General features: G+C 54.1%; 4 protein-coding genes across 10 annotated transcripts in view; 2 read left to right on the top strand and 2 right to left on the bottom strand.

Moving 5' to 3' along the window:
• Positions 1–789, bottom strand: part of LRMDA (leucine rich melanocyte differentiation associated) — a 1,241,357-nt gene extending 1,240,568 nt beyond the window's left edge. Inside the window, exons 1-2 of the mRNA XM_066244152.1 lie at positions 711–789; positions 89–170 (exon numbers count right to left, since the gene is read on the bottom strand). Coding sequence (XP_066100249.1) covers positions 89–170; positions 711–789 — 161 coding nt within the window. The remainder of the gene's footprint in view (positions 1–88; positions 171–710) is intronic.
• Positions 790–962: 173 nt separating this feature from the next.
• On the bottom strand, positions 963–8,104 carry LOC136312779 (uncharacterized). 7 transcript variants are annotated; one of them, XR_010727057.1, is made up of 5 exons: positions 5,485–6,229; positions 4,868–5,087; positions 4,238–4,273; positions 2,985–3,130; positions 963–2,206 (listed from the first exon to the last, which is right to left on the bottom strand). XR_010727057.1 is itself a non-coding variant. In XM_066242632.1 (2 exons), exons 1-2 carry the CDS (start codon positions 8,102–8,104, stop codon positions 1,710–1,712), a joined length of 906 nt encoding a protein of 301 aa, XP_066098729.1. In that variant the 3' UTR covers positions 963–1,709. The 7 variants fall into 7 exon arrangements, 1 of the variants encoding a protein (XP_066098729.1); XR_010727056.1 differs by lacking the exon at positions 5,485–6,229 and having other exon boundaries at positions 4,868–5,474; XR_010727059.1 differs by lacking the exons at positions 4,238–4,273; positions 4,868–5,087; positions 5,485–6,229 and adding an exon at positions 6,673–6,830.
• ZNF503 (zinc finger protein 503) lies at positions 7,171–11,725 on the top strand. The gene is made up of 2 exons (XM_066242631.1): positions 7,171–8,419; positions 9,172–11,725. Exons 1-2 carry the CDS (start codon positions 8,120–8,122, stop codon positions 10,804–10,806), a joined length of 1,935 nt encoding a protein of 644 aa, XP_066098728.1. The 5' UTR covers positions 7,171–8,119; the 3' UTR covers positions 10,807–11,725.
• A 70-nt stretch (positions 11,726–11,795) lies between these two features.
• Positions 11,796–18,556, top strand: LOC136313659 (uncharacterized). The gene is made up of 4 exons (XM_066244151.1): positions 11,796–11,893; positions 12,309–12,574; positions 13,917–14,242; positions 17,723–18,556. Exons 1-4 carry the CDS (start codon positions 11,796–11,798, stop codon positions 17,738–17,740), a joined length of 708 nt encoding a protein of 235 aa, XP_066100248.1. The 3' UTR covers positions 17,741–18,556.
• Positions 18,557–24,606: the final 6,050 nt, after the last annotated feature.

Here is a 24,606-nt window from a genome sequence, read left to right as displayed (position 1 = left end):
AAGAGGAGGCCCCGGATCTGCGTCTCTGGCTGTCTCGGGTGGTGCCTCTGTCCTTCCTACTCCCCGCCCTCCCTCTCATTCCTCTTACTGGCGCGGCCGCAGGCGCCGCGGGGGACTGCACAGGTAAAGAGGGCTAGTGAGAGCGCAGGTGTGGGTGCCTCCAGGCTGGACTGGCAGGGACTAGAGGATGACAGCACGAGCCCAGCTTTTTTCCAAAGCTATTGTATTGACAGTGGATCTCGGGCAGGGCGGACGCAGACCCCAGGAGCGCTGCTGTGCTCTATAGAAGTGGAGGGGGCGGGACTGAAGCCCCCTTCAGCTTGAGAGCCTGATCAGTCGTGACCCTGCGTCTTGCGCAGGCTCCGTTGTGCCTGAGAAGTAGTGAGCTAGTTGGGTGGGGGCGAGCAGAGGCACCCGAGGGTTATCCCCCACCCACTTCTTGCGGTGACTAGGGTCGGACAGTCGCCCCACCCAGGCGCGCACAATCTCAGGTTTGCAGAATGGAAATCAATAAAAATCGATGAAATGGCAAAGAACACGAAACATATTGGATGGTTATTATTTGCGTTGTTAAATTCTATTTTATTTTTTTACTTCCTTCTTGGAAACGGGGCTTCGGCTTGGATCAGGGCCTGAGAGAGGGACGCAGAAGGCCCCCCTGGTTTCCCCGCAGGAGGCAAGGGCTGGTTTTCAACCCAAGCCGTGCAAACTTCCCGGAGCGACTCGGGGTCTGGCGCGGAAGGGAGCCCCGGTGCGCTCGGCCTCCGGACAAGGCTTTTCTCGGCGCATTATTGTCTTCACTTTAGGGAGATGCCCCACCCCCTCCAGCAGCATTTCCCCGGTTCACCACCCCCACACCCTGGGGGCCGCGCTTCCACCCCTCCCCCGAGCTCTCCCCGGCGCTTTAAATAATGATATTTGCATGCAGGGAGCGATTCATAAATATGTCAGGGCCGGTGAAATATAGGCAACATTTCAAACTTTCTATTTAAAAAACATGAATTATGGCCGCGGAAAATGTGTTCCCATTTAAAGGCGATACGAAGTATTTGGTGTCTCGTCCCTGGGCCCATCCATCACGCAGACAATAAAGAGAGTTTTTCGCCCTGACACCCGCGATTTATGGGCGCCCTTCTCTGCCCTCATCACTCACCCGCCGCGGCCGGCCCGGCGACAGGCCCCGCGGAGAGACGGTCGGCCGCCACTCCCACCCTTTGCCCGGCTCCGCGCGCGTGCTTTGCGCCCTAGCCAGCCCCCCAAGACTGCCGCTCCCAAAGAGGAAGCCCCCGCTCCGGCGTGTTGGGAAGTAGGCGGTGAAGTCTGGGTAGCCGGTGAGAACGGGGACCACTCTCGTCCTTTCACCCCCGCGCAAGGCTGTCTTTGGGCTAAACGGGCCGAGGGGAGGCCTCGAGGGCTCGCTCCGCGTCCCAGCCTAGTCCTCTGACGGCGGGAAGTTTGCAGTGCAGGCAGCGGGAAGTTGTTTAAGCGCAGTTTCCAGGTGAGGGGAACAGACTGAGCAGGAGATTCCCCAAGTAGATTTCTGATCATTCCGCTCCGGGGAGGGCAAGCTGATCCCCAGCTCTCTCGGAGCCCCGCTGGGTGAACGCTTCTCCAGAAAGCTCTTTCTACACCTTTTACACAGTCACGTCCTGCCGGGCTCAATCCCCACAAACGCATCCTAGGCGTCAGCGGCACCTTGGAAACTGTTTTTACGGGCTAGGTCCAGTTGTCGAGAAATAGGGAAGGGCGGGTACCTTCTTCCCCAGCGTTTCGCCTCGGGCCACCTCGGCCGCCCCGAGCTTTCTGCACCTACCGCCCCGCCTCTTGCGCGCTGTCCTCCGAAAGCCTCCACCGAATCTCTGCTGCAAACTTGCGTCGAAGCAAGTTCGGGCCTCGAGTGCCGCGGAATTTGCTTTCATTTTTACCGCGGGCGGACTCGGGCCCGCGCATTGCTGGAGCGCCGGCAGATATGGGGCTGCTAGGCTCTGCGCAGCAGCGAGGGGCCGCCTGACCCAAGGGCGCCGACAATCCAGCCTCCCCCGGAGGTCGGACTGCAGCCTCCCGAGCACTGGGGGAACCGTGCGTCCCGCTCTGGGCCGATGCGGCTGCGTACAGGAGAACCGGAGCCGTTTCCTGCCCGTTGCCTGCGAGCTGGGTTTATTCGGATAGAGGCAGTGCAAGCCGCAACAGAGAAATCCCGTCGATTCTAAAAATGACAAGGTTGAATTTATTAGATCAAGATTCATGTGTAATGCAGGGGGTTGAAAATTACACAAACAGTTCCCCGTCCAGTGTTAACGTTAGATTGCTTCCAGCTCAAGGGCATATAACATAACATCTGAATATTTAGATCTATGGAGGGATATAAAATATCATTAAATTCTCGTTGTGTGGACATACAGTTAAGTTGGAAAAAATCTACAGCAAGTGTCTTTTTACAGCCCCTGCTTGGGTGTTATCTGGGCTAGAGACAGCACTTATATACAAATAACCACCCAGCAGAATATTTCCCATAGCTACAGTGAGTTCCATATCATGGAGAGGTACAGTATGTGCTTCTTTAAATATCTGTGGCGTGGCAGAGATGAAATAAATACATCTAAGAAAAACAGCCTTACAGGTAACTAAGCCATTACATGGCTACAATATTTATGGGTATAGAAATAAATATTCCCACCTGGTCAACTATAGAAAGTGTGCACAAATAGAGGGGCTTTGGGGAACCCAGGGTGGGGGCCACAAGTCCTGCATCTCCGGGCTCCCAGCACCTTGAGGTGGGCTCTATTCGATATCGCAGCTTCAGACCCCATGTGACTGCTGGGGAGAACCTGGGCCGGACCGCCAGCATGGCAGTGCTTGAAAAGTACACCTGGGCGGTGGCAGTAGGGGGTCTCTATGATACCTGCGTGGTGAGGAAGTCTCCCTGGGGCTTGGAGCCGGGCATTGAGGGTAGTAAGGCCTGGGGTCCGGCGGGTAACCCTTACCCCTCAAACGCTCCAACCACCTCTCATCCTGGTTCCACTGGGCTCAGGCAATGGCCATTTGGGCCTATCAATTTGTAGCAAGAGTGTGGAAGAGGGCGGGTCGTGTTTGGTTCCGTAGCATCCCCGAGCGCGAAGCCGGAGACCACCTGAAAGAAGGCCGTGACTTCACACCCATGCAGTTATCAAAGCCGCCGGCCTGCGAGGCGCCAGCGTGAGGTCACAGAAGCACTTATCTGCGTGTCTCTACTTATGAAACGTTAGGCAACCCTTCACATACTCGGTGCTGAGGCCCAGATGCCTGGGGGGTCTCCTCCGCATATTTGCAACGCCTAGGCAATGCCATCAGCAAGGTCTGCAACGTTGTGTAGCAGTGAAATTACAAGACCAAATACTAATTACAGAAAAGGGGGCTTGCAACCGTCCACCCATCTCACTGCCCTGGTCTGTCTCTTTTTTTCTCTCTCTATCACCTCCCTCTCAAATGCACCCAATCCTTAAACAGGCGTAGAGTTTTTGAGAGCCCCTGCTTGGGAAAAAATTAGGAAGGACTTTGTCAGGAGTTCCTGGGAATTGCACACACTCCTGAGGCAGGCTTGGCGGAGAGAAATAACCCGGGCCCTGAGAAGGCCCTTCTTCAGAGAGTGTGACTGTCCGCAGTAGTGTATACGGCATACCTAGAGGGGGGCGCGAGAGCAGGAAACAGTCCCTGGTAAGTAGGTAGAGGGAAAGGACAGGGAGCGGGAAGAGAAGAAAATGATTAGGGAGACAGGAGAGAAGTGGGAGAGGAAACAAAAAAGAAAAGGTATACAGGGAAAAGAAAGCCAAAGGAGGCGAGTCGAGAAGAGTGCAAGTCTTGGCGAGACTCCGGGAACAGGCCAGGCTGTGACTCCGGCAAGGCGGGTGTCTTCAAGGCCTCGAGAAGAGGAAAGGCCACCCAGAACCGCCTCCTACCAGTCCGGTGAATCTGGGCCCCGCTCCCAGTCCGGAGAGTCAGGCCTGGATCCAGCAGCCTCTGAGCGCCCCTTTCCCTCCCTGCTCCTAGAGGACCGAGAGGCTGGGCACTCCGGGGTGGGGAGGCCCCCAGGGGCGCGCGCCGGTCCGGGACTGTTCGGGCGCTCTGGGCCAGGCTTTCCAGCTCGCCGGACCTGACCTGTCAGGCGGATTATCTTCGAGGGAGATTAATAGGGGAGGCGGGCTGCAATAATAATCGTTTTGTTTGATGTGACAACTCTGATAGGCGTTGATTTACTTACAAACTGATAGGCTTTTAATTGAGCGCCTCCGCCGAGCTGGAGATGAAAGGAAAGCTGCGGTGAAAGGCGGCCCGCCTGCCCTCCGGCCTCAATACTGATTAGCCATCTCGACAGTGAATAGTTCAAGGCATTTTCAAACTTTTTGCCTCAACTCTCTCCCCTTCTTCCTCCTCCCGCCTCCTCCTCGAATATCTGCCTTGCCCAATCCTTTTTTGGAGAAGACAAATCATTTCCATTGTGTGCAAATAAAATCCACAGGACATCCACGCCAACCGCAGCTGGGGGTTGGAAGCATTAGGCCTAACGCCGAGTAATTAATAACACCCCACCCCCACGGCCGGCTCGGCCTTTGGGGACTTGGCCTCCTGGGCTGGAAGCGCCCGCTCCAATGCCGGAGCTTCCTCATGTCCCGGGGCGCGCAGGCCTGCAGGCGCCCTCGTGCGCTCGGACCTTCCGAGTTGGGTTTGGAGAAGAGCGAGTGCACGCGGACCACGACCCGCACACGCGCAGCACCGTGCAGGCCTGCGAGAGTGTGTCGCCATGCTGCTCAGGGAACGGCATTCCCGCTCCGCGGGACACGGGGGCCGCTCTCTGGTTACTCTCACGCTTTGGGTGCTACTGCTGCCTCACCCAATTCCGGAAGAGGTGAGGAGCTGAGCCTGGAGACAGAGGTGAGGGAGCGGGGCACACCCTGGTCACCAGCTCTGGCCACCGCCCCCAGCACTCAGTGTCTGGACCTCGCCGGGAGGCTGCGGCAGAAACCCGCCCACCGCTGGCTTCGCAGAGCTGAGATCTCCACAGTTGATCCGGGCCGACACCTTGACAGCCATGCAGACAGACACGAACACACCTGCAGGACACAAGCGGCTGCACAGACACACTGCTCTTCACAGACAGTTTAAGACTACCCGGGACTTGCTCCCCATTGATGGTCAAGACCGATCTTCACAACCTTGTTTATGGCCTCGCTGCCATCTCCCAAACTCACCTTCCTCAGTGTCTCCCAAACTACCCTCCTCAGTGGTCGCACAGGCACTCCAAACCCTTTGAATGCAGGTGTGTTCTTACACACACACACACACACACACCAACAAGCAGCAGCCCAAATTACACACTGCCTTATTCGCCTCTTCTCCAAATTATCTTTAGCCAAGTTACCATTTCATGAAGTTTACCAACCTGAAGAATCAAGGGCTAAGATTAAAACGCAGAAAAATGAATGCCTAAAAGAAAATTCTAAAACTCACCCCGAAAGTTCTCGGTACCGTGCGGGTGGGAGAGAGAGAAAAGTGGGGGAGGGGGACAGGATGGTTAGAGGAGAGGGCGAGCACGCCGAGGGCAGGTCCGAAAGCCGACCCCGCGCGCACGCGGCTTGGCGCCCGAGGAGCGCGGGTGGAAACCCGCGTGCAGGCCTGGCCTCCGCCCCCGCGCGGGTACAGACTGGCTTCTAGCTTCCAGCCCTCCCTGCCCCGCCATTTATCAAAAGAATTGACAACAAAAGAGAAGCTGGGGCGGAAAAGTGGGGGAGGGGATATTCAAAGTCTTCCAAGTCCTTCCGAATAAGGGGATGTGTCCTCTCGCCCCCCTTCCAATTTCTGCGACTTTCTGAAGGTGACCCTCGAACTCGCTCCGGACGCTATCAAACCCCTGACAACTCATACAGCGGCAAAGGCAGACGCACACACTTGTACACCCAGAAATCAGGTACACGGAGTCACGCACAGCGCCTCCCCTCCTCCTTACAAACAGCCCGAGTGACGGTGCAAATCGAGGGGAACGCGGCAGTCCCGCTCCGCTTCCCTGGAAGAGCCCGTGTTCCCACAGGCAGCCACCCCCTCCCGCCCTCGTTCCTTCACTGCTTTCCCAGCACAGGTCAATCCCAGCTCTGCGTTCCCATAAATTCGAGCCAGCAGACCCGAGTAACCCCGGCTGCCAAGCCTGCTGGACGGCGCGCGCAGTCGTAAAGGGTTGGGGAAGGGGCTTGAGTGAGCCTGAGACGTGTCTTCCCTCACACACCTACGGCCAGGCCTCTTCTCCGGAGCCTCTCAGCCCTAGCCACCATCCGAAGGGGTTCAAAGAATTGAGGGGGATACCCCATCATTGACCTCCAGGACTCAAGGTTACGTTGGTGATGTGGCTCTTAGGAAGAAGTCTCCGAGTTTGGGGTCAGGGCACCGCGGAGGGTGGCGTGCCCAGCGGGCTAGCAGCCGGGCATCCACACACTACAGGCCCCCGAGGGAATATTCTAGGAAAGAAAAAGATCTCCCAAGCTAGACATCGCCTCTGCCCGTCTTGGGTATCGGGAGCCGCTCCGAACTCCGCGGCCCCAGAGGATCGGAGTCACCAAAGGTTCAAGGGTGCGAGTCTGTCTCCGACTCCGAGAGGGCGAGGCGCGCGCCCCAGACCTGCGCACCCTCTCGGCACCCTGGCCGCACCTGCGCACTGGACTCGCACTGTTCATCTCCCCGACGCCGAGCGCCTCCCTCTCCCCTTTCATTCTTTCCTTAGCGCCCCCGCCCCCTCCTGTCCCAGGAGGCTGCTCCTCTTTCCTCCTCCTCCGGGTTCCCCCCGATCTCTTCCTTCCTCTCCGTCTCTCTCTCTCTTTTTCCCTTCAAGTCGCACCCGCCTTGTAATCAGCAACAAAAGCTGACATAAATCACGGGCGGATTGACAAGAGCTGACAAATAACTGATTGATTGCGGTCGAGGAACATTGACAATTGATGGAGGGGTGGAGATACCCAGAGAACTTGGCGGGGGGGCGAGCAGGAGCAGCGAAGGTGGCGGGGGAGAGTGAGCAGTGGGGGCCGAGTGTGAAACAGAGGAAGCACGTGACCCTCGCTCCCGCCCCAATCTGCGAGTCCCCGGGAATCACGTGGCCAGGAAAGGCGGGGAGCCCGGCGCACAACTCGGAGAAGAACTGCCACCGCTGCCCACCTAGCTTCTGGTTTCTCCGCCGCCAGATCTCGGGGAATCAAATCGGGCGGGCGGGCGGGCGGACTTCCTCCGGGACCCGCTCCCCACCCTTCCTTATCCCGGCGGCCGCGCCGCGAGAGAGCTCAGTTACTTAAGAGGAGAGACTATTTGGTGTTCGGACCTCCTGTGCGGCCCTGGAGTTGAGAGCCCGGCTGTTGTCCCGAGTCCTGCCGGGACTCCATCTGAACACCACCTCAATCTGTTCCTCACGCGCACGAACCCTCCTGCAAAAGGTTTCAGTTTGTTTTCGAGCTGGGAAAAGGAAAGACAACGGGAAGAACAAAAAAGAGGGAGGCGGCAGATAGCAAACGTAGAATAAAAGTCCAGCTCCCCCTTGGAGTGAAATCGAAGGAGGGGACGAGCCGCGGGTGGGAAGGGAGGGCGGCTGGGAAGGAGCTGCCCATTAAAACCGGCGCTGGGAGTCTTGGCGGCGGCAGCGGCGGCGGCGCGGGACGCGTCACATCCCCTTGACCCTCCAATCACCTCGGGCTCCCATTTGATTGGAAGGCGGCAAAGGCTTTAATCTCCCCCTCGGTGCAGCTGCTTTTGAAGTGAGTTTCCTCGCCAGAGCCCCGGCTGGACAGGCAGCGGCGCACACCGCAGAGAGCAGCGCCCGCGCCGGACCGCGAGTGCGCAGCGCAGGGACACAGCCCCAGGCGCACACGGCGAGCCGCCCGGCAGTCTCGCGGTTGGGCCGGCAGCTCCCGATCGGCCACCGCTCCACTGCAGGCCACCCAGGATTATTCGCTTCTGGCTCCAGGCGCCGAGAAGGCTTGCTGGGCGCCCTTGGCCGCTGCGCCAGCTCCTCCTCCTGCTGCTCCTGCTCCCGGGGCGAGCGCGCAGTCCCGAGCCCGCCCCGCGCCTCCTGGAGCCCTCCCCCCGCTGCTCCCATGCGCGCGGGTGGGTCATGAGCACAGCGCCCTTGCTTTCTGCCCTAAGAAGCAGTAAGCACAGCGGTGGCGGCGGCGGCAGTGCAGACCCTGCCTGGAACGGCGCACTCTCTGGAAATAGCTCCGGCCCCGGCCCAGGCTCATCCCCGGGCGGCAGCACCAAGCCTTTTGTGCACGCCGTGCCCCCCTCTGACCCTCTCCGCCAGGCTAACCGACTTCCCATCAAGGTGCTGAAGATGCTGACCGCACGGACTGGCCACATTTTGCACCCTGAGTACCTGCAGCCCCTGCCTTCCACTCCCGTCAGCCCCATCGAGGTAAGGACCCTCTCCCTGGACCGTGCTGGGGTGGACCACCACCCTGGCTGCCGCTTCACGGGATTTCTTTCTCTCGTGATCCGGGGGTGGACGTTGTTGGGGGAAGGAGGACTCGGAGTGATTCAGCTCCGGGATTGCGGGGGAGAGGATAGTACTCTTGTACCTTAAAACTAGGGCGGAAAGGGGTGAGGAGGTGGACTGGGATATGAATGTTAGGGGCCAAGGCAGCCGAAACTTGTTTGTCCTTTTGGTATTAAAACCCCTACCCCGACCCAGGCCCACTCACTTTCTGCTTGGAAGACGACGAGAGCCCGGAATCCAGGTCCAAAGTCGTAGTCCTTGGGTCCCCCAGAAGCTGGTATTTGTGCACAGCCTCTCAGGAGCCAACTGCCCAAGCCCTTACTCTGAGGAATTAGGGGTGAGGTGGGGAGTGTACAGTTCTGAGTCTAGGAGTCAGAAACCTCATTTTGTGAGGTTTTTTTTTTTAAATCCAGTTTAGCGTTTAGGACGTCAAAGATGGGGGGGCAGGGGGCTGTCTGCTTCCTTTCTCAAGGGCGAGTGTGTGTGTGTGTGTGTGTGTGTGTGTGTGTGTGTGTGTAGAGAGGGAGAGGGTGCCGACTAGAATTGCGCCTCGGGGCTGTAAGGATATCCACGGGCCGTTACGGAGGTTGTTTGAATCCTAGACGCCAGGATTCTAAAGGATTTCCCTTTTCTTCTTTTGTGCCCCCCCCCCCCCACATCTGACCCCGCAGCTTGATGCTAAGAAGAGCCCTCTGGCGCTGTTGGCGCAAACGTGCTCGCAGATCGGGAAGCCTGACCCCTCGCCCTCCTCCAAACTCTCCTCGGTCGCCTCCAACGCTGGAGGCGCGGGCGGTGCTGGCGGCGGCGCCGGGGGTGACAAGGACGGAAAGTCGGGGCCCCTCAAGCTGAGTGACATCGGCGTGGAGGACAAATCGAGTTTCAAGCCGTACTCCAAACCCGGCTCGGATAAGAAGGAGCCGGGAGGCGGCGGCGGCGGAGGCGGCGGCGGCGGGGGTGGCGGCGGCGGCGGGGGGGTTTCGGCAGAGAAGTCCGGATTCCGAGTACCGAGCGCCACCTGCCAGCCATTCACGCCCAGGACAGGCAGCCCGAGCTCCAGCGCTTCGGCCTGCTCACCGGGAGGCATGCTGCCTTCGGCGGGGGGCGGCCCGGAGGGCAAGGACGACAAGAAGGACCCCGATGCGGGCGGCGGCGGCGGCAAGGGCTCCGGGGGCGCCTCGGCCGAAGGGGCACCCGCGGGGCTGGCGCACGGCCGGATTAGCTGTGGCGGCGGGATTAATGTGGACGTGAACCAGCACCCAGACGGGGGCCCCGGGGGCAAAGCTCTAGGCTCAGACTGCGGCGGCTCCTCAGGCTCCAGCTCCGGCTCGGGCCCCAGCGCGCCCACCTCCTCCTCGGTGCTGGGCTCTGGGCTGGTGGCGCCCGTTTCGCCCTACAAGCCGGGCCAGACAGTGTTCCCTCTGCCTCCCGCGGGCATGACCTACCCCGGCAGCCTGGCTGGGGCCTACGCCGGCTACCCACCCCAGTTCCTGCCCCACGGCGTGGCGCTCGACCCCACCAAGCCCGGCAGCCTGGTGGGGGCGCAGCTGGCGGCGGCTGCAGCGGGCTCTCTGGGCTGCAGCAAGCCTGCTGGCTCGAGCCCCTTGGCCGGGGCGTCGCCGCCTTCCGTGATGACAGCCAGTTTGTGCCGGGACCCGTACTGCCTCAGCTACCACTGCGCCAGTCACCTGGCGGGGGCTGCGGCCGCCAGCGCGTCGTGCGCCCACGACCCAGCCGCTGCGGCCGCGGCGCTCAAAACCGGATACCCATTGGTGTACCCCACGCACCCGCTGCACGGCGTGCACTCGTCGCTAACGGCTGCGGCCGCTGCCGGTGCCACGCCGCCCTCCCTGGCCGGCCATCCCCTCTATCCTTACGGCTTCATGCTTCCGAATGACCCCCTCCCCCACATCTGCAACTGGGTGTCGGCCAACGGGCCGTGCGACAAGCGCTTCGCCACGTCCGAAGAGCTGCTGAGCCACTTGCGGACCCATACGGCCTTCCCCGGGACAGACAAACTGCTGTCGGGCTACCCCAGCTCGTCGTCTCTGGCCAGCGCCGCCGCCGCCGCCATGGCTTGCCACATGCACATCCCCACGTCGGGAGCTCCGGGAAGCCCCGGGACGCTGGCGCTGCGCAGCCCTCACCACGCGCTGGGACTCAGCAGCCGCTACCACCCCTACTCCAAGAGCCCGCTCCCCACGCCCGGCGCGCCTGTGCCCGTGCCCGCCGCCACCGGACCCTACTACTCCCCCTACGCCCTATACGGACAGAGACTGACCACGGCCTCGGCGCTGGGGTATCAGTGAGGGGCCGTCGAGAGGGCCGGCAAGGGAAAGAAGGGAGCTGGGGGGAGGGGAGGAGCCGAGGGAGGGGCGGGAACAGGGAGAAGCTACTGTCACCCGCGAGTGGGGATGACCCGGGCGAGGAAAGGAAAAAATATATATATACCGTATCTAGCTACCCGAAACAGCGACCGAGACCCGGTGGGAAACTCCCCTTTCCCCCACCTCACCTCCTCACCCAAACTTTATAAAAGTTGAAAAAAATATCATTTGACTTTTTATAGAAAAAGAAGGAAAAAAAATAATTGAAAAAGTGTTCATCTGAAGACTGCATCGGTGGACACTGGTATTTATTTATGTTAGCTCCAAGCGGACCCGTGGTTCTAAAGTGCATTATTTAGTTTGAGCTCCGTAGATAAAAAGGAAAAGGGAGGGGGGGGGATTAAAACCTGAGGGTACAAATGGAAAACAAACCCTCCAGTCCCTTGTAGATTATAAATAAATACAAAATCGCCACAGAACTAGAGGTCTTCTCTTTAATGTTACTTTAAAATTGCTATGATTGTATTGTACGTTCTTATTTAATGTCTGATTGAAACAATTTACATGCATGTTTGTTACAAAAAAAACCAAAACAAAACAAGTCACAATTTGTCAGCTCTGATTTCAAATTGCAATTATTTTTAAGGTGTATACCATCGGAAGAAAATGGGTATTTTTTTGTATGTATTCTGGAAGAAAAAAAAGGAAAAACAATTCTTTTCCAAAACCTCATTTGCCTTATTTTGTTCTTTAAAAGGAACACTTGACTATTTTTAATTTTTAAGTCCACCCGCTGAGAAGGGTACAAGTAAGGTTTACGTCATGTACTAAAATAATAGACAATGTATCGCTTTAAAGATTAAAATTCCGTATATTTGATGTATTAAAAGGTTTTACTTATTATTATCTTTTTTATTTGGGGGTTAAAGAGAAAGAAGAGCCTGGCAACCTTGGTGGGTTCCCGAAGCCTCATGCCCACTCCTTCCCAGGACTGTGGCCGCATTTCCGATTGTTTTGTTGTGATTTTCAGGAAGAAGCAAAGGCTTCGGAAAGGCTGGCTAGTAGTGGGGTTGGTCTTAGGAGATGTATTTTTCAAAAGGGGATTTCACAATTGAAAAGATAGTATCTTTAGCCATTGCTCATTTCGTTTTTAATTTTTCTCCCAGCAGCCTGTTTATTAAAAGTGAAAGAAAAGATTATTTTTAAATTTTTCCTCCTGAGATTTTTGGGAGTTGGGGTTTCGCTTTGAGGAGAGAGCAGCGCAGGCCGGGACTCGCCCGCCGGCCTCGGCCCGTGGGTGACGCCGCGGCAGGCTGCTCCTCTCTGCGTTCCAAGCATCCCTTGTCTCGGCCCCCGGCCGGGATAGACTGGGGGACGGAGGACGCTTGGGAACTTGTTTCCCAGAGCTAGGGAAAGCGAGCTTGAACCGTCTCATCTTCGGGGGGAAGTGAGTTCGCTCTCCTTTTCTTCTTCTGGCTGCCGAGGGCCAGAGGTGGCCGCCAGCTGGCCACCTCCATCGCCCGGGTCCCCCCCCCCCCAGCCCTCCCGGGGCTCCTTCCTTTCTCCGGAGCTGGGATCCGCGGCAAGCCGGCGCCGCGGCTGCTTTTCCGCGTCCCACTTTCTCTGCAGCCGGCTCTCGCTCCTAGTCTGCGCAGCAGGAGGGCGCGCGGGGGCACAGCCCCCGGAAGCCCCTTCACATTCGACCCCGCGAGGCTCTGGCGCTCCTTCTCCGCCTCTCCGGAGCTCCCAGGTGGGCGCCCAGTGCCGCTCTGGCCTGCGAGCTGCCCTCCGTTCTGAGCCGCGGTGGGACCCTCGGCCCCGGCGCGGACCCCACGGTGCGCACCGCTCCCTTCTCCCCAGGTTGAGCGGCGGGGCTGAGTTGCTTGAAGCGCCAGTGGAACCGCGCCGAGAAGAGTCCTAGCCTTTGCGGGAGCGGCGGGCATGACCCCCGTTCCGCTTACACACGCGCACACGCGCACACACACACACACACACACGCACGCTCATACTCCAGGCGTGGGCGCGCCTCGGGTCTCTTGGCCGTTTGGGCTCGCACCCTCCAGGTCCGCGGGAGCTCGGGGCCCAGAGCGCGCCTTTCCGGGGATCCCGGGACCATGGAGTCGCGTCGCTGAGCGCGCACCCCGAACCCCCTCTCCCTGGGATCAGGCCATTCTGGTTCCTTCCAGCCACCGGCCTTCCTCGGCGCCTAGCTCCTGCTGCTGCCACGGGAGGCTCCCCGCGGCGCAGAAGCCACCCTCGGCCTTGGGCCTCGGTCAGGCAACCGCGCCGCTCCTGCCGCCATTTGCTCGGGGGTTGGTGACTTGAGACTTTTCACCCTCCTCCCAGCGTCAGCCTCGCGGCTGCGGAGCCTTTTCCCGGGTTGCACGCAGGGCAGCCCCGGCGACCTCCCGCACGCAGAGCGGAGCTCCCCGGCCTGCGCCGGGAGAAGACGCAGTGGAGACTCCAGCCCCGACGCCGCTCCCCGGAGGAGGGCAGCCTCCAGCGCCTCCGACCCCGCTCCCTGCACGCCCCGACTCCGGAACGGGGGCTGGCGCCCGAGGGGGGCCCTGACCGGCGCTCGTCCGGAACGCCGCAGCGCCGCTCCCGCTCTGGGCCGACTAAGAGTGTCTGGGTTGGGCCTGGCTGGTCCTGGCTCCTCGAGACCCCGGCCTGTGGAGGTCTGGGCACCCCAAGTCCTCAGACAGACGCCACCCTCCTGCGGAGTCCGAGGGGAGCACGTTCGCGGAGGTGGTGCGGCTCAAGTGGCAACCAGCTCGTGCAGACGTCTTGGGACGTGGGAGCCGCGCCCTGCGCACTCCTACCCGCACCACCACGCGCCCCGGCCACGCAGCTCCACACGCTTCGCCTGCCTTTGCCTCGCGTCCTCGAACTGGGGCCCTTGGGTCACCGCGCCTGCCCGCCTGGACTCGCAGGGACGGGGATGGGCCTAGAAATTCCCAAGCCCTAGAATTTCAGGTGTGGGACCAGCAAGGAGACAACCCGAGCACATTTGTGCCTTTGTGCCCACTCTTGGTATTTTATTAATACAAATCAAAACCCCTTGAAATTTTAATGAGACCTCCTTCCCGCAGAAACTACTCAGAGGCAGCAGAATTCCAGAGGCGGGGGCCGGAGCTGGGGGAGAATGCGTTCCTCGACGTGTTGGACGGAGCTGAGTCACCTTGGGCGCGTGGTTAGAGAAGAGAAGGTACTAATACGTGCTGGGGGTCCAGGCAGACGTGTGAGCCCCCTCGGGGAACAAACGCCCGTCCCGCCTCGCGTCCCGGCTCTCTCAGACTTCCTTCTGAATTGCTACGGGATACCCGGGCCCCGGCCTGCAGCCGCTGATCCCCGAGCGGAGCGCGGCGTGTCCGCCAGGCGGCGCTGCGGAGCAAAAGGAAACCGGGAACCTTGGCCAGTAAGCCGGCTGTCTGGGTGGTCATCCTGGGACCCCGCATCTCCACTTCCCTTTGCTTTGGAGCGGTGTCCCACAGTCTCCTCCTTGTAACTCCTCGTTCCTCTCCTGCTGCGAACCATGACCTCTGCGCTTTTCCACCTGCTCTAGCTTTTGTTGTGTTCCTCTTGCTCTCTTTCCCTATTTCAGAGAAGTTGGCCCAAGTGTCACGTCCCCTCCCCAACCCTGGGAGCTCCCACCGCCACTCTGAAGGTACCAACAGGTCACCCTGTCTGTCATACTAAAGTGTCCCCAGACATTCATACATTCATTCACTCTAATTCACTGATTATTCCTTAGGGCCTATCCCTTATCGAGCGCTGTCCCTCTTGACCAGCCCCTGACACAGATGTAGAAACGTAGGCTAAATTCTGGAAGCCAGTGGCAAGATCAGCAGACAAAGCCCAGGCCTTTCCCTCCATTCAGTCTTTGCCCCCATCTGTACCTCTGGTGGTGACACTGAGTGACCCTGGTGTCTTTGTGCTGGGTGACCCTTAAGCTGTAAGGAAAGGCAGATAAAGAAGCCCTTCTAGTTGATGAATGACCTGTGCTTTGAAAAGGCATAAAAGTTGCCCAGAAGGTGAGGCCTGTCCCCAAGAGGCCGTCTGATGGCCTACTCTGTACATATTGGCTTAGAGTTCCTCACCCACTGTGGCTAGAGGTCTAGTGTGCTCAGAATGACTGCAAAGCTGAGGCTGACCCTACTCTGTTATGAACTATTTCGAGCCCACATTATCCTCTATCATCCCATTTAAAAGTCACAATTCCATGAGGTCATTAGAATCTTTCCCCACACTTTATAGATGAGGAAACTGAGGCTCAGAAGGGAAAGCTCAGCAGATACTAGCCTGAGGTCACATATCAACAACAGATGGCTGCTCTCAACTGAGGAGATTTCAAAACGTAATAACGCCTGGAAACCAGCGATTCTGTTTTAGCTGAGAAAGTGTAGTAGACATGATTTTGTTGTTGTTGCTTAAGTTTTCAGTGTTATTATTATTTTACTTTTCATTATGGAATTTTCAAACATATGCAAATGAAGTTACTCAGAACAGGAAGTAGAGGAAATGGTATAATAAACCCCCATAAACCCATCACTCAGTCTCTACAATTATCAACTCATGGCCAATCCTATTTTCTCTCGACCCCTCCAACTTGCTTCCCCATTATTTTTAAGTGAATACAGATATCTTATCATTTCACTTCCTCAAGGGTTTGTCACTTCCAGCTGAGGTCTGAACCAAACCTAGTCTTGGCCCTCTGCCCTACCTCAGTTGAGGCTTGGTGAAGTTAAGGACATTGCTCAAGTTCAGTGAGTGCACAGCAAAGCTGGGATTTGAACCCATTTCTATCAAACCTAGAGCTTAAACATTTCACCCTACATTGTCCTGGGGATCCCTCCAAAGCCCCAAGGATAGTGAGCCTCTCTACCCAGTGAGACGCCAGGGCTCACCAGGAGGTATCTGAGCTGTGAACAGACTCTAGAGCCCTTCCCGGGGCAGCAGTGCCGGACAGGAACTCTGAAGTACGAGGGGATTCTGACCGCGAGAACAACTTAGAGCCGCGTGGTGCACAGCAAAGAATACAACTTTGGGGATGAGCTGATCTAAATCGAAACTTAGCCCCACCACCACCTCAACCCTGCACTTCAGCTTTCTTATTTGTACAACAGGGACATTGATACCAACCTAACAGTTTTGTTGTGAGGTTGAAATAGTAAATGTAAAATGCTCAACCCATGGTCTGGCCTCTACTGGCTCTTAGTAAAGACATATTTATTTCCTTCTTTTCTTTCCAAAGTCTAATTTCATTATCACCAGCCCTCTTACTCCTCTTGGCCCCTGGCTGAGATCCTCACTCTACCACCTGGCCATCAGCGTGCCTGATCTGGCCGTTCTCTGCCTGCCTTCCTTGTGTCTCACCACTTTTCACAGTTCAGATACTTTGCCAGCCAGCTAGCTGCTCAACGCCTTGGTTGGTGGTGCTTATCATATTCTCCTTCCCTGTAATGCCTTCGTCCCACCTTCCCTCGAAATTCATCTACTCCAGGAACCCTCCAGGTTTTTCCCTACCACACACTGCTCTTTCTTTCACTTTGCATTCCCACAGCACTTAACGCAAAGGCAGAGGGTAGAGATATAAAGACCACTGGATTAGGCCCTGGCCGGTTGGCTCCGGGGTAGAGCGTCGGCCTGGTGTGCAGGGGACCCGGGTTCGATTCCCGGCCAGGGCACATAGGAGAAGCGCCCATTTGCTTCTCCACCTCCCCCTCCTTCCTCTCTGTCTCTCTCTTCCCCTCCCGCAGCCGAGGCTCCATTGGAGCAAAGATGGCCCGGGCGCTGGGGATGGCTCCTTGGCCTCTGCCCCAGGTGCTAGAGTGGCTCTGGTCGCGGTAGAGCGACGCCCCGGAGGGGCAGAGCATCGCCCCCTGGTGGGCATGCCGGGTGGATCCCGGTCGGGCGCATGCGGGAGTCTGTCTGACTGTCTCTCCCCGTTTCCAGCTTCAGAAAAATACAAAAAAAAAAAAAAAAAAAAAAAGACCACTGGATTAGGGATAAGGACACTTGAATGTGACTGATACCTCTTCATAGCTGTGTGACTATGGATAAGTCACCTGTAGTCTCTATGAAACTTGTCTCCAAAACTGATATAGGACCGAACATACCATAGGGGAGCAGCACATTTGCTGACAAAAACAGTGTTCCTAAGTAGCACGTACTGCATGCTTACTTTCCAGGCACTCATCTAGTTCTAGTACTAACACTATCCTCAGTTGACAGGCAAGGAAACTGAGGACTAGAGAGAAAGAACATATCTGTCCTCCAGAGCATGAGTCATTAATTATTGTACTATGCTGTGCTGGTTCCTGAGCCTAGAATTGTTGTCTTCTGCCTTCTAATCTTAATTACAACTCAAAACTTCTGCTTCACATCTCAGACCAGAGTCACCTCCTCCTGAAAGCCCCCCACCAGTCATACCTATTCAATCCAATCCAATGCCCTTTTCATTGCTCCTGTAACACCTGTCCATCCCACCATTATATTCTCTTTACATTTTCTTGATAGCCTGGACTCTGTACACCAGGGAAGAGGCACTATCTCCTGTACCTATTTCTACGTAGCAGATGTCCAATAAATGTTAGAGGGAAGGAGGGACAGGAACAAAGAGGTGAGGGGGGGGGAGAAGAGAGAAAAATAAAAATCAAAAGACAGAAGGGAGGAAAGATGCAAAAGAATTGGGCCCTCTTGGGCAATCTGATTCCAAAGAGAGTGGGAAGAAAAGTAGCAGTGGCCTAGAGGAACTTAACATGTCTTTGGCTGTGGCACAACACTTGGGACTGGGTGAGCTTTCATGAATTACTTAGAAATTGCATTTGCTGACAATAACAATGACCTTTAAATAGTGGCTTAAGGAAGATAAATGTTTTCTTCTTTCACTCTGGAGGTGGTCCGTTCGGGCTAAGGAAGGCCCTCGGTCATCAGAGCAGCTGTGCCTGCCCAGCCGGGAAGCCTTCATCCTCCCGTCATCTCTGAGTCCAAGAGTGCTGATGGAGCTCCGTGACCATTGCCTCATTCCAAACAACGGAAAGGAGTAAAATGAGATTTTTTTTTAAAAAAGTGTCCCATCCTTTTTGATGAGTCTTTCTGGAATCCACACACATTCTTCAGCTTATACTTTATTGGGTAGAACTTAATCACATGCCCACACTTAGCTGCAAGGGAGGCTGAGAAATGTAATGTTTAGCTGGGCACACTGCTCCATTAAACAAATTCAGGGTTCTGTTACTCAGGAGAGTGAGATGGGTGGAAGTTGGAACAGAGTATCAGCAGACCCCCCTGCAATATACAGATGGGGTCATGCGGAACTGGAGGCAGAAAAGAGCTCTCTTGTTGATGGCCTTCCAGGAAGTCAGTGGATGGTGATTTCTACTTCTAACCACATTCTTGTTAATAAAGTGGGCAGAAGTGGTAGTTGATAAAGCCATAGATGTTATAATTTAAGGTTGGTGGGTTTTGTTCCTTTTAGGTGCCTGGAGTTGTATACTGCAATGATTTAGAGTGGGATTTGTCAAAAGTCATTTCGCCCTATAAAGAACATTGGTTAGAAAACTGTTCATTTTGGGCCGGCACCCTGCACATAACACCAAGCCAAAAAGAAGAGATCATCTAGTCTAAGAACAAAAATAAAAAACAATGGGGTACAAAGGTGTAGCACTACAAACCTATCTCCCATCCCCTTCCATGTTATTGATAAAAATTAAATATACTTCTAACTCAAAACAAACAGACTGGTGCTGAATCAACTTTGCACTAACACTACCTTAAATAATTATAGTGTGACTACAGAACCCTAAAAGAAACAAACTGTGACCAAAAGAGAACGCAAACGGTCTCACTGACTCTTAGCAACACCTGAGTGAGTTTCAACCACGTACCCACACACCCCACAGGGGTGGGCACCTGTGCTGGGTCCCGTGGGTGTGGGGCTGCGGGATCTGGAGAAAGGAAGAGACGCTTCCTAGAACTGGAAGAGGTGAGGAGACAGCAGGAACAGTGACATGACATGTGAGTGTTTGGGTTGCCCCATTGGGAGAAGCTTCCTCAGCATCAGGTTTCAACAGGAGAGACATTTCAGAGTTCTGGGCTGACCCCTTCGTACATCTTTCTGTGCGTCTATCATTTTTCTTCCATACGCTTTACAAACATCTCCCCCCACATCCTCCAGAGGCAATTCCTGTGGTGTGGGAACGCACACGCTCCGCATCCTTCATCCTTAAGCCTCCTGTGGGCTGAGGGAGGATGCAGAAACCACAGCCTTTTCTTTCTGAGAAGTTGATAACAGGGATGGCCCTTCTTTAGTACACATACTCAACTTTGGAAAAAATGATTTCAAGTAGTCCATGGATCTGCAGAGTTTAAATCTTTGACCTTGAAGGAAGTTCAAGCTTTAAATATAAAAAGACTATGCCCTTGGGAAACGCCCGAGGGATTGTGGGGTTTCCTTTCTAAAATTATTCTGACCAAGGCAACATTCCAACTACTCTGTGTGATTAATCCTAATAAATAACATTTATGTCAACCTACCTGAGCAACCTTCACAATAACTCTAGGAAGTGGGCACTATCATTGGCCCACTATAGATAAAGAAACTGAGGCACAGAAAGGTGGAGTGAATGCCCCAAAGTCACACAGCCAGGAAGTGGCAGAGGTGGGATTCTGCTATAGGCCACTGGGCTCCAGATCATTATTGTTTGTGCTTTTCACCACTGCACAGTGGCCTTTACCTCTCGGTAGGTTGAAGCCACCCACGTCTGCCTTTCTCCCTTCATGCAAGTGTCAGGCCCCACCTCGCTGTGCTGCAGGCAGCTCACACTGGCTCCCAAGAGCCCATTGTGCACATTCCTCTCCAACTGCTTATTCTGTGGCTTTACACTGATAGATTGAAATCAGCCACAGTGGGCGTATTTACGCCACAGCAATTGACAAGCACTTCAGGTGAAGGCTTTTCCCCCAGAGGGCTGTTTATGAAGCACTTACAGCACCCCGCTGGACCCACCTCTTCTAGTCCCACTTGGCTGCAGCCTGCAGACCCAGCCACCCAAGCCCAGAACAAGTGAGAGAAGAAATCTTTTTCCCTGCCAGTGAGGAGGTTTTGGATGCGATTTGCTGCCCCGCACTTACTAAGTGCGGGCATTTAGGGAGAGCGCAGCCTCCTCCCTTGACCCCACCATATGCCGGCATCTGCCAGTTGCCTTCAGTACCTTCCCTCTCTCCCAGAACCCAAGTCTGGTCATCTGGGCGCCTGGGCCCCTTCTTCCACACAGCTTCGGATACTTTACACCATAGCGGACTGACCTCTGTGGGATGATTCTGGCAGCCCACCCAATGTGGGAGCTGCTGGTTGCCTAGAAGGTTCTGCATCCTGCCCAGCCCTGTGCCTCCAACATTGGGCCTTCGGCTATTGATGCCAGCAAGATCTAGTTTTACCCTCCCCTTTGGGTCACCGGCCCGCCCTGCTGTGTCACTAGGCACCAGCTCTGCTCCCTCTCCTCCACCTCTGGGAGCACCCAGCACACTGCCTCGCTGGGGCCAAGACAGCAGTGACTACACACCCCCTCTGACTTTTGTCCGTGGAGAAACCCCACTCCACAGCACAGACTTCAGTGGGCCAGGCCTCAAGTGGAGCCTGTCCTGGTGCCCTCTCCGCCAGGCAGAATCTCAAGCCACAGAAAAGAAATTAGATGATGATGATGATGATGATGATGATAATGATGATGAGGATAATTATTATTGTTATTATTTTTGCCATTTAGTGAGCATTTTCCTTGTGCCAAGAGCTTTATGTTTTTTTTTTATATCTTTTTAAATCCCTATAAGAGCTCTAGGAGATAAGTATTATATTAATCTTATGTTGTAAAAGAGGAAACTGAGATTTAGAAAGGCTAAGTAACATGTCTGAAGTCACACAGCTAGCAAGTGTGGGCTCAAATTCAAAGCCAGAACTATTTCACTTCAAACCCCACGCCTACAAAACCTGTGTATTTCAGCTCCCAGGTGCTGCTTGCAGAGCTGACAGAATGCCTGTGGCTGTTCCTTTCCCAACCCCCAGGGAAGTATGGGAAGGGCAGCCTCTCTTGCCTTCCTTGAGGTTCCCTGCAGAAGTCCCCAAGGCAAGAAGGAAGACAACCTTGGTCACCTGTGGCAAGACCACTGCCCAGAGTTGTGAGCCTCCAGCCATGGAAAGCAAGTGTTCAGCTGGCAGGCATGTAATGAGCACCTACTGCATACCTAGCTTTCTCTTGGATACAGAGGGAATGGAAAGATGGCCAGGGCATGATGTCTGTCATCAAATAACTTACTGTCCAGACTAGTGGATCACAAAAACAACTGTTGCCTTGAGGTGATAGGGCTATAATCAGTGGAGACACAGGATTAATTCCCATAGGACAATGAGGAAATCCTCCTGGGCTGGCAAAGGGGAGGAGGCAGCAATGATCTGGGCGTGGACAATGAATGAGCAGTTGCTGGGTGGAAAATAGTGGGTTTAGGGAACCAGGGGGAGTGACCAGCAGGATCAAAGGCATGGAGGCAAGACAGCATGAAGGTGTTTGGTAGGGTGTGGCTGTAGCAGAGGAAGTGGGTGGGAATGCGGTGGGAACAAGAGTGTCCTATTCTTTAACAGGTAATGGGGAGCGATCTGAGGTGTTTGAGCAGAAAACTACCATTAGGGATGGAACATGAGAGATTAGACATAAAGAGATCAATTCAGAGGCCAGGTGTTTCAGACAGGAAAAGGTGAAAGTTGGGAGCAGGGGACAGGCTACAAGACAAGTAAAGCAAGGACAGTTCCAGTGAGCAGCAAGGACATAGAATAGACTAGACTCAGTGAAGGGCAGGCACTAGAAAGAGAGCGAGAAGGCAAGTAGGATCCTGAGGTTTTCAGTCTTTGATATTGGGCCACACTGCTGGAACAAAGAAACCCCCAAATACAATGCCTTAAATCGGACAAAAGTTTCTCTTAAGTCTCTGTGATCTATGCTGGGGAGGCTGCTCTCCTCTATGATGTCAATCAGGGACCCAATATCCTTCCATCTTTGTGCTCCTGCATCCTCCAACATATTTCACTCATTGATGTGATCAAATATTGACACTATTTCCACCCACAGCAAGAGAAGAGATAGGAAGTCTAGAGCAAATTATATCCTTTTGAACAAGTGAGGAAGGAGTTGCCTATAGTCACCTTACCACACCCATCTTCAAGGAAGGCTGTGAAATGTTTCTGCCATGTACAAGGAAGGTGGGGAGAATAATAGATTTGGGGATGGAGGGCTAACCAGGAGTCTGCCCCATCTGGGTGCCTGGCAGAAACCCAAGGGAGAGCAGGCTTTGGCAGGGAAACACAGAATGTGGGTTTTTTCCCTTTTTCACCCCTATACCCCCCTCAGCCCCTCCCCCTAGGCCCACTCTAGAGTGTGAGTTTTTAATGGGTTCAGTTCCTGATACCTGCAGCAAGTCAAGACTGGAGATGTAAATTTGTGAGTTGTAAACAGAAAAGAGAGAGCTGAAACTTGGGGTGTGAGTGATATATAAACAGGGAGAGAAAATAGCAGAAAATAGACTAAGAAATTAGCCTGAAACTCCTGGGGAAGGTCTATGAAGAATATTTTGTCAATTTTATTTTCCAGAGGTGACACCAATATATCCCATCCCATGTACCTGTCTTACACTGTGACATTCACGTACCTCCCTTGGCAGGTGGAGTCTATGTTTCTTTCCCTTTAATTTGGGCAGATCTGTGGTCAGAGCAGAAGTAATCCTGTGAGACTTCTAAAGTTGTCAGGACAGGTGATACCACCTCCTCCAGAAATGATCACTCTCGGAACCTCATCCTGTGCGGAAGCCAAGTGCCACATGGACAGGCCACATTTAAGAGTCTGTCAACAGCTACAGCCGAAGTCCTAGGCACCGATGGCATCAGCTGCCAGCATGGAGTCACAAGCCTCAGAAGATTCCATCCCCCAGGCTTCAGGCTGCCTCCACTGACCCTGAATGGAGCAGAGATGAGCCCTCCCCACAAAGCCCCGCCCAAATTGCCAATTCATGAACAAAATAAATGTTGTTGTCACAAGCCACTAAATTTTGGAGTCTTCTTGTAACAATGGATAACTGATATAGGCCAGATTCCCTTTTCTCGACCTAAAAGAATGCCCTAAATCACATAGGAAGGGGGCAAGTCTGGGTTGACCTTACCCATCCCTATACTTCTCTTCTTATCTGCCTCCTGCTTGTGGCTTCTCCAATCATGATGCATCCCTTTGGCTGTGATTCTAGCCTCCAGCTTTCTGCTTTGACCAGCCTCTGGATGCCCAGGATGTCTGCCTCTGACCATCCCCTCAGTCTGGGCCTTTGGCCTGGCTCCACAGTCCACCCCTTTTCTCCCCCATCCCCAGAGGGCCAAGAGGGTGGTCTGGTGGCAGAGAGGTGAAAGGAGAGCACAGGATCTCCAAACACAAGGAATGGGAAGATCTCCGTGTTCCCTTTAATATATCCATTTCTCTTTGGATAGCTGCATAAGGAACAAAATGTCAAACTTGGAAGAATGAGGGTCATAGAGGAAGCCTTTATAACCAAGAGACAGACCCAGAGGACAGGGGATGGGGAGGTGATGGGAAGCACCACATCCTGGGAGGACAACAGAACTCACATGTCTTCAGTGCCAGGAGCCCCCAACAAGGCAGTGCGGGGTACATTGGTTGGGGGTTGGCACAGCTGCACAGCAGAGCATCATTGGCACACACTGTGAAATGGTTACCACAATCACATTACCTCATATAATTACTGTGTGTGTGTGTGTGTGTGTGTGTGTGTGTGTGTGTGTGTGTGTTGAAAACACTTAAGCTCTACTCTCCTGGTGAATTTCAAGTTTACAATGCAGTATTATTGACTACAATCACCATGCTGCACATGAGATCCCCAGAACTTACTCATCTTATAACTTTGTATCCTTTGACCAACATGTCCCCATATTTCCCACTCCCCAACCCCAGGCAACCATCATTCTACTCTTTGCTTCTGTGGGTTTGACTATTTTAGATTTATTATATATGTGGTATCATGTAATATTTGTCTTTCTGTGTTTGGCTTATTTCACTAGAATAATATCCTCCAGTTTCATCCATATTGTTGCAAATGGCAGGATTTTCTTTGTGCAAGTGTGTGTGTGTATTATATTTCTCTAGCCATTCATCCATCCATGAATACGCAAGTTGGTTCCATATCTTGGCTATTGTGAATAATGCTGCAATAAACATGGGAGAGCAGATATCTATTAGAGACACTGATTTTACTTCCTTCAGAAATATACCCAGAAGTAAGATTGCTGAACCATATAGTGGTTTTATATCTAGTTTTTTGAGGAACTTCCATACTGTTTCCCATAGCTACACCAATTTACATTCTAGAAAAAGTGTACAAGGATTGTCTTTTCTCCACATCCTTGCCAACCCTTGTTATCATTTTTTTGTAATAGCCATATTAACAACTGTGAGATGATATCTCATTGTGGTTTCGATTTTCATTCCCCTGATGATTAGTGATGGTGTGCACATTTCACGTACTTGTTGAACATTTGTATGTCTTCTTTGGAAAAATGTCTATTCAGATCCTTTGCTCTTTTTTAAATGGGTAATTTGTTTTTTCACTATTAAGTTATATGAGTTCCTTATAAATTTTAGATATTAACCCCTTATTTGATATATGGTTTGCAAATATTTTCTATAATTCAGCAGCTTGCCTTTTTATTTTTTCATTGTTTCCTTTTCTGTAAAA

Source organism: Saccopteryx bilineata, chromosome 9, assembly GCF_036850765.1.
Source record: "Saccopteryx bilineata isolate mSacBil1 chromosome 9, mSacBil1_pri_phased_curated, whole genome shotgun sequence".
Taxonomy (NCBI): Eukaryota; Metazoa; Chordata; class Mammalia; order Chiroptera; family Emballonuridae; genus Saccopteryx; species Saccopteryx bilineata.
The sequence above is the reverse complement of the archived record's forward strand: the minus strand, read 5'-3'. Positions and strand labels throughout refer to the sequence as shown.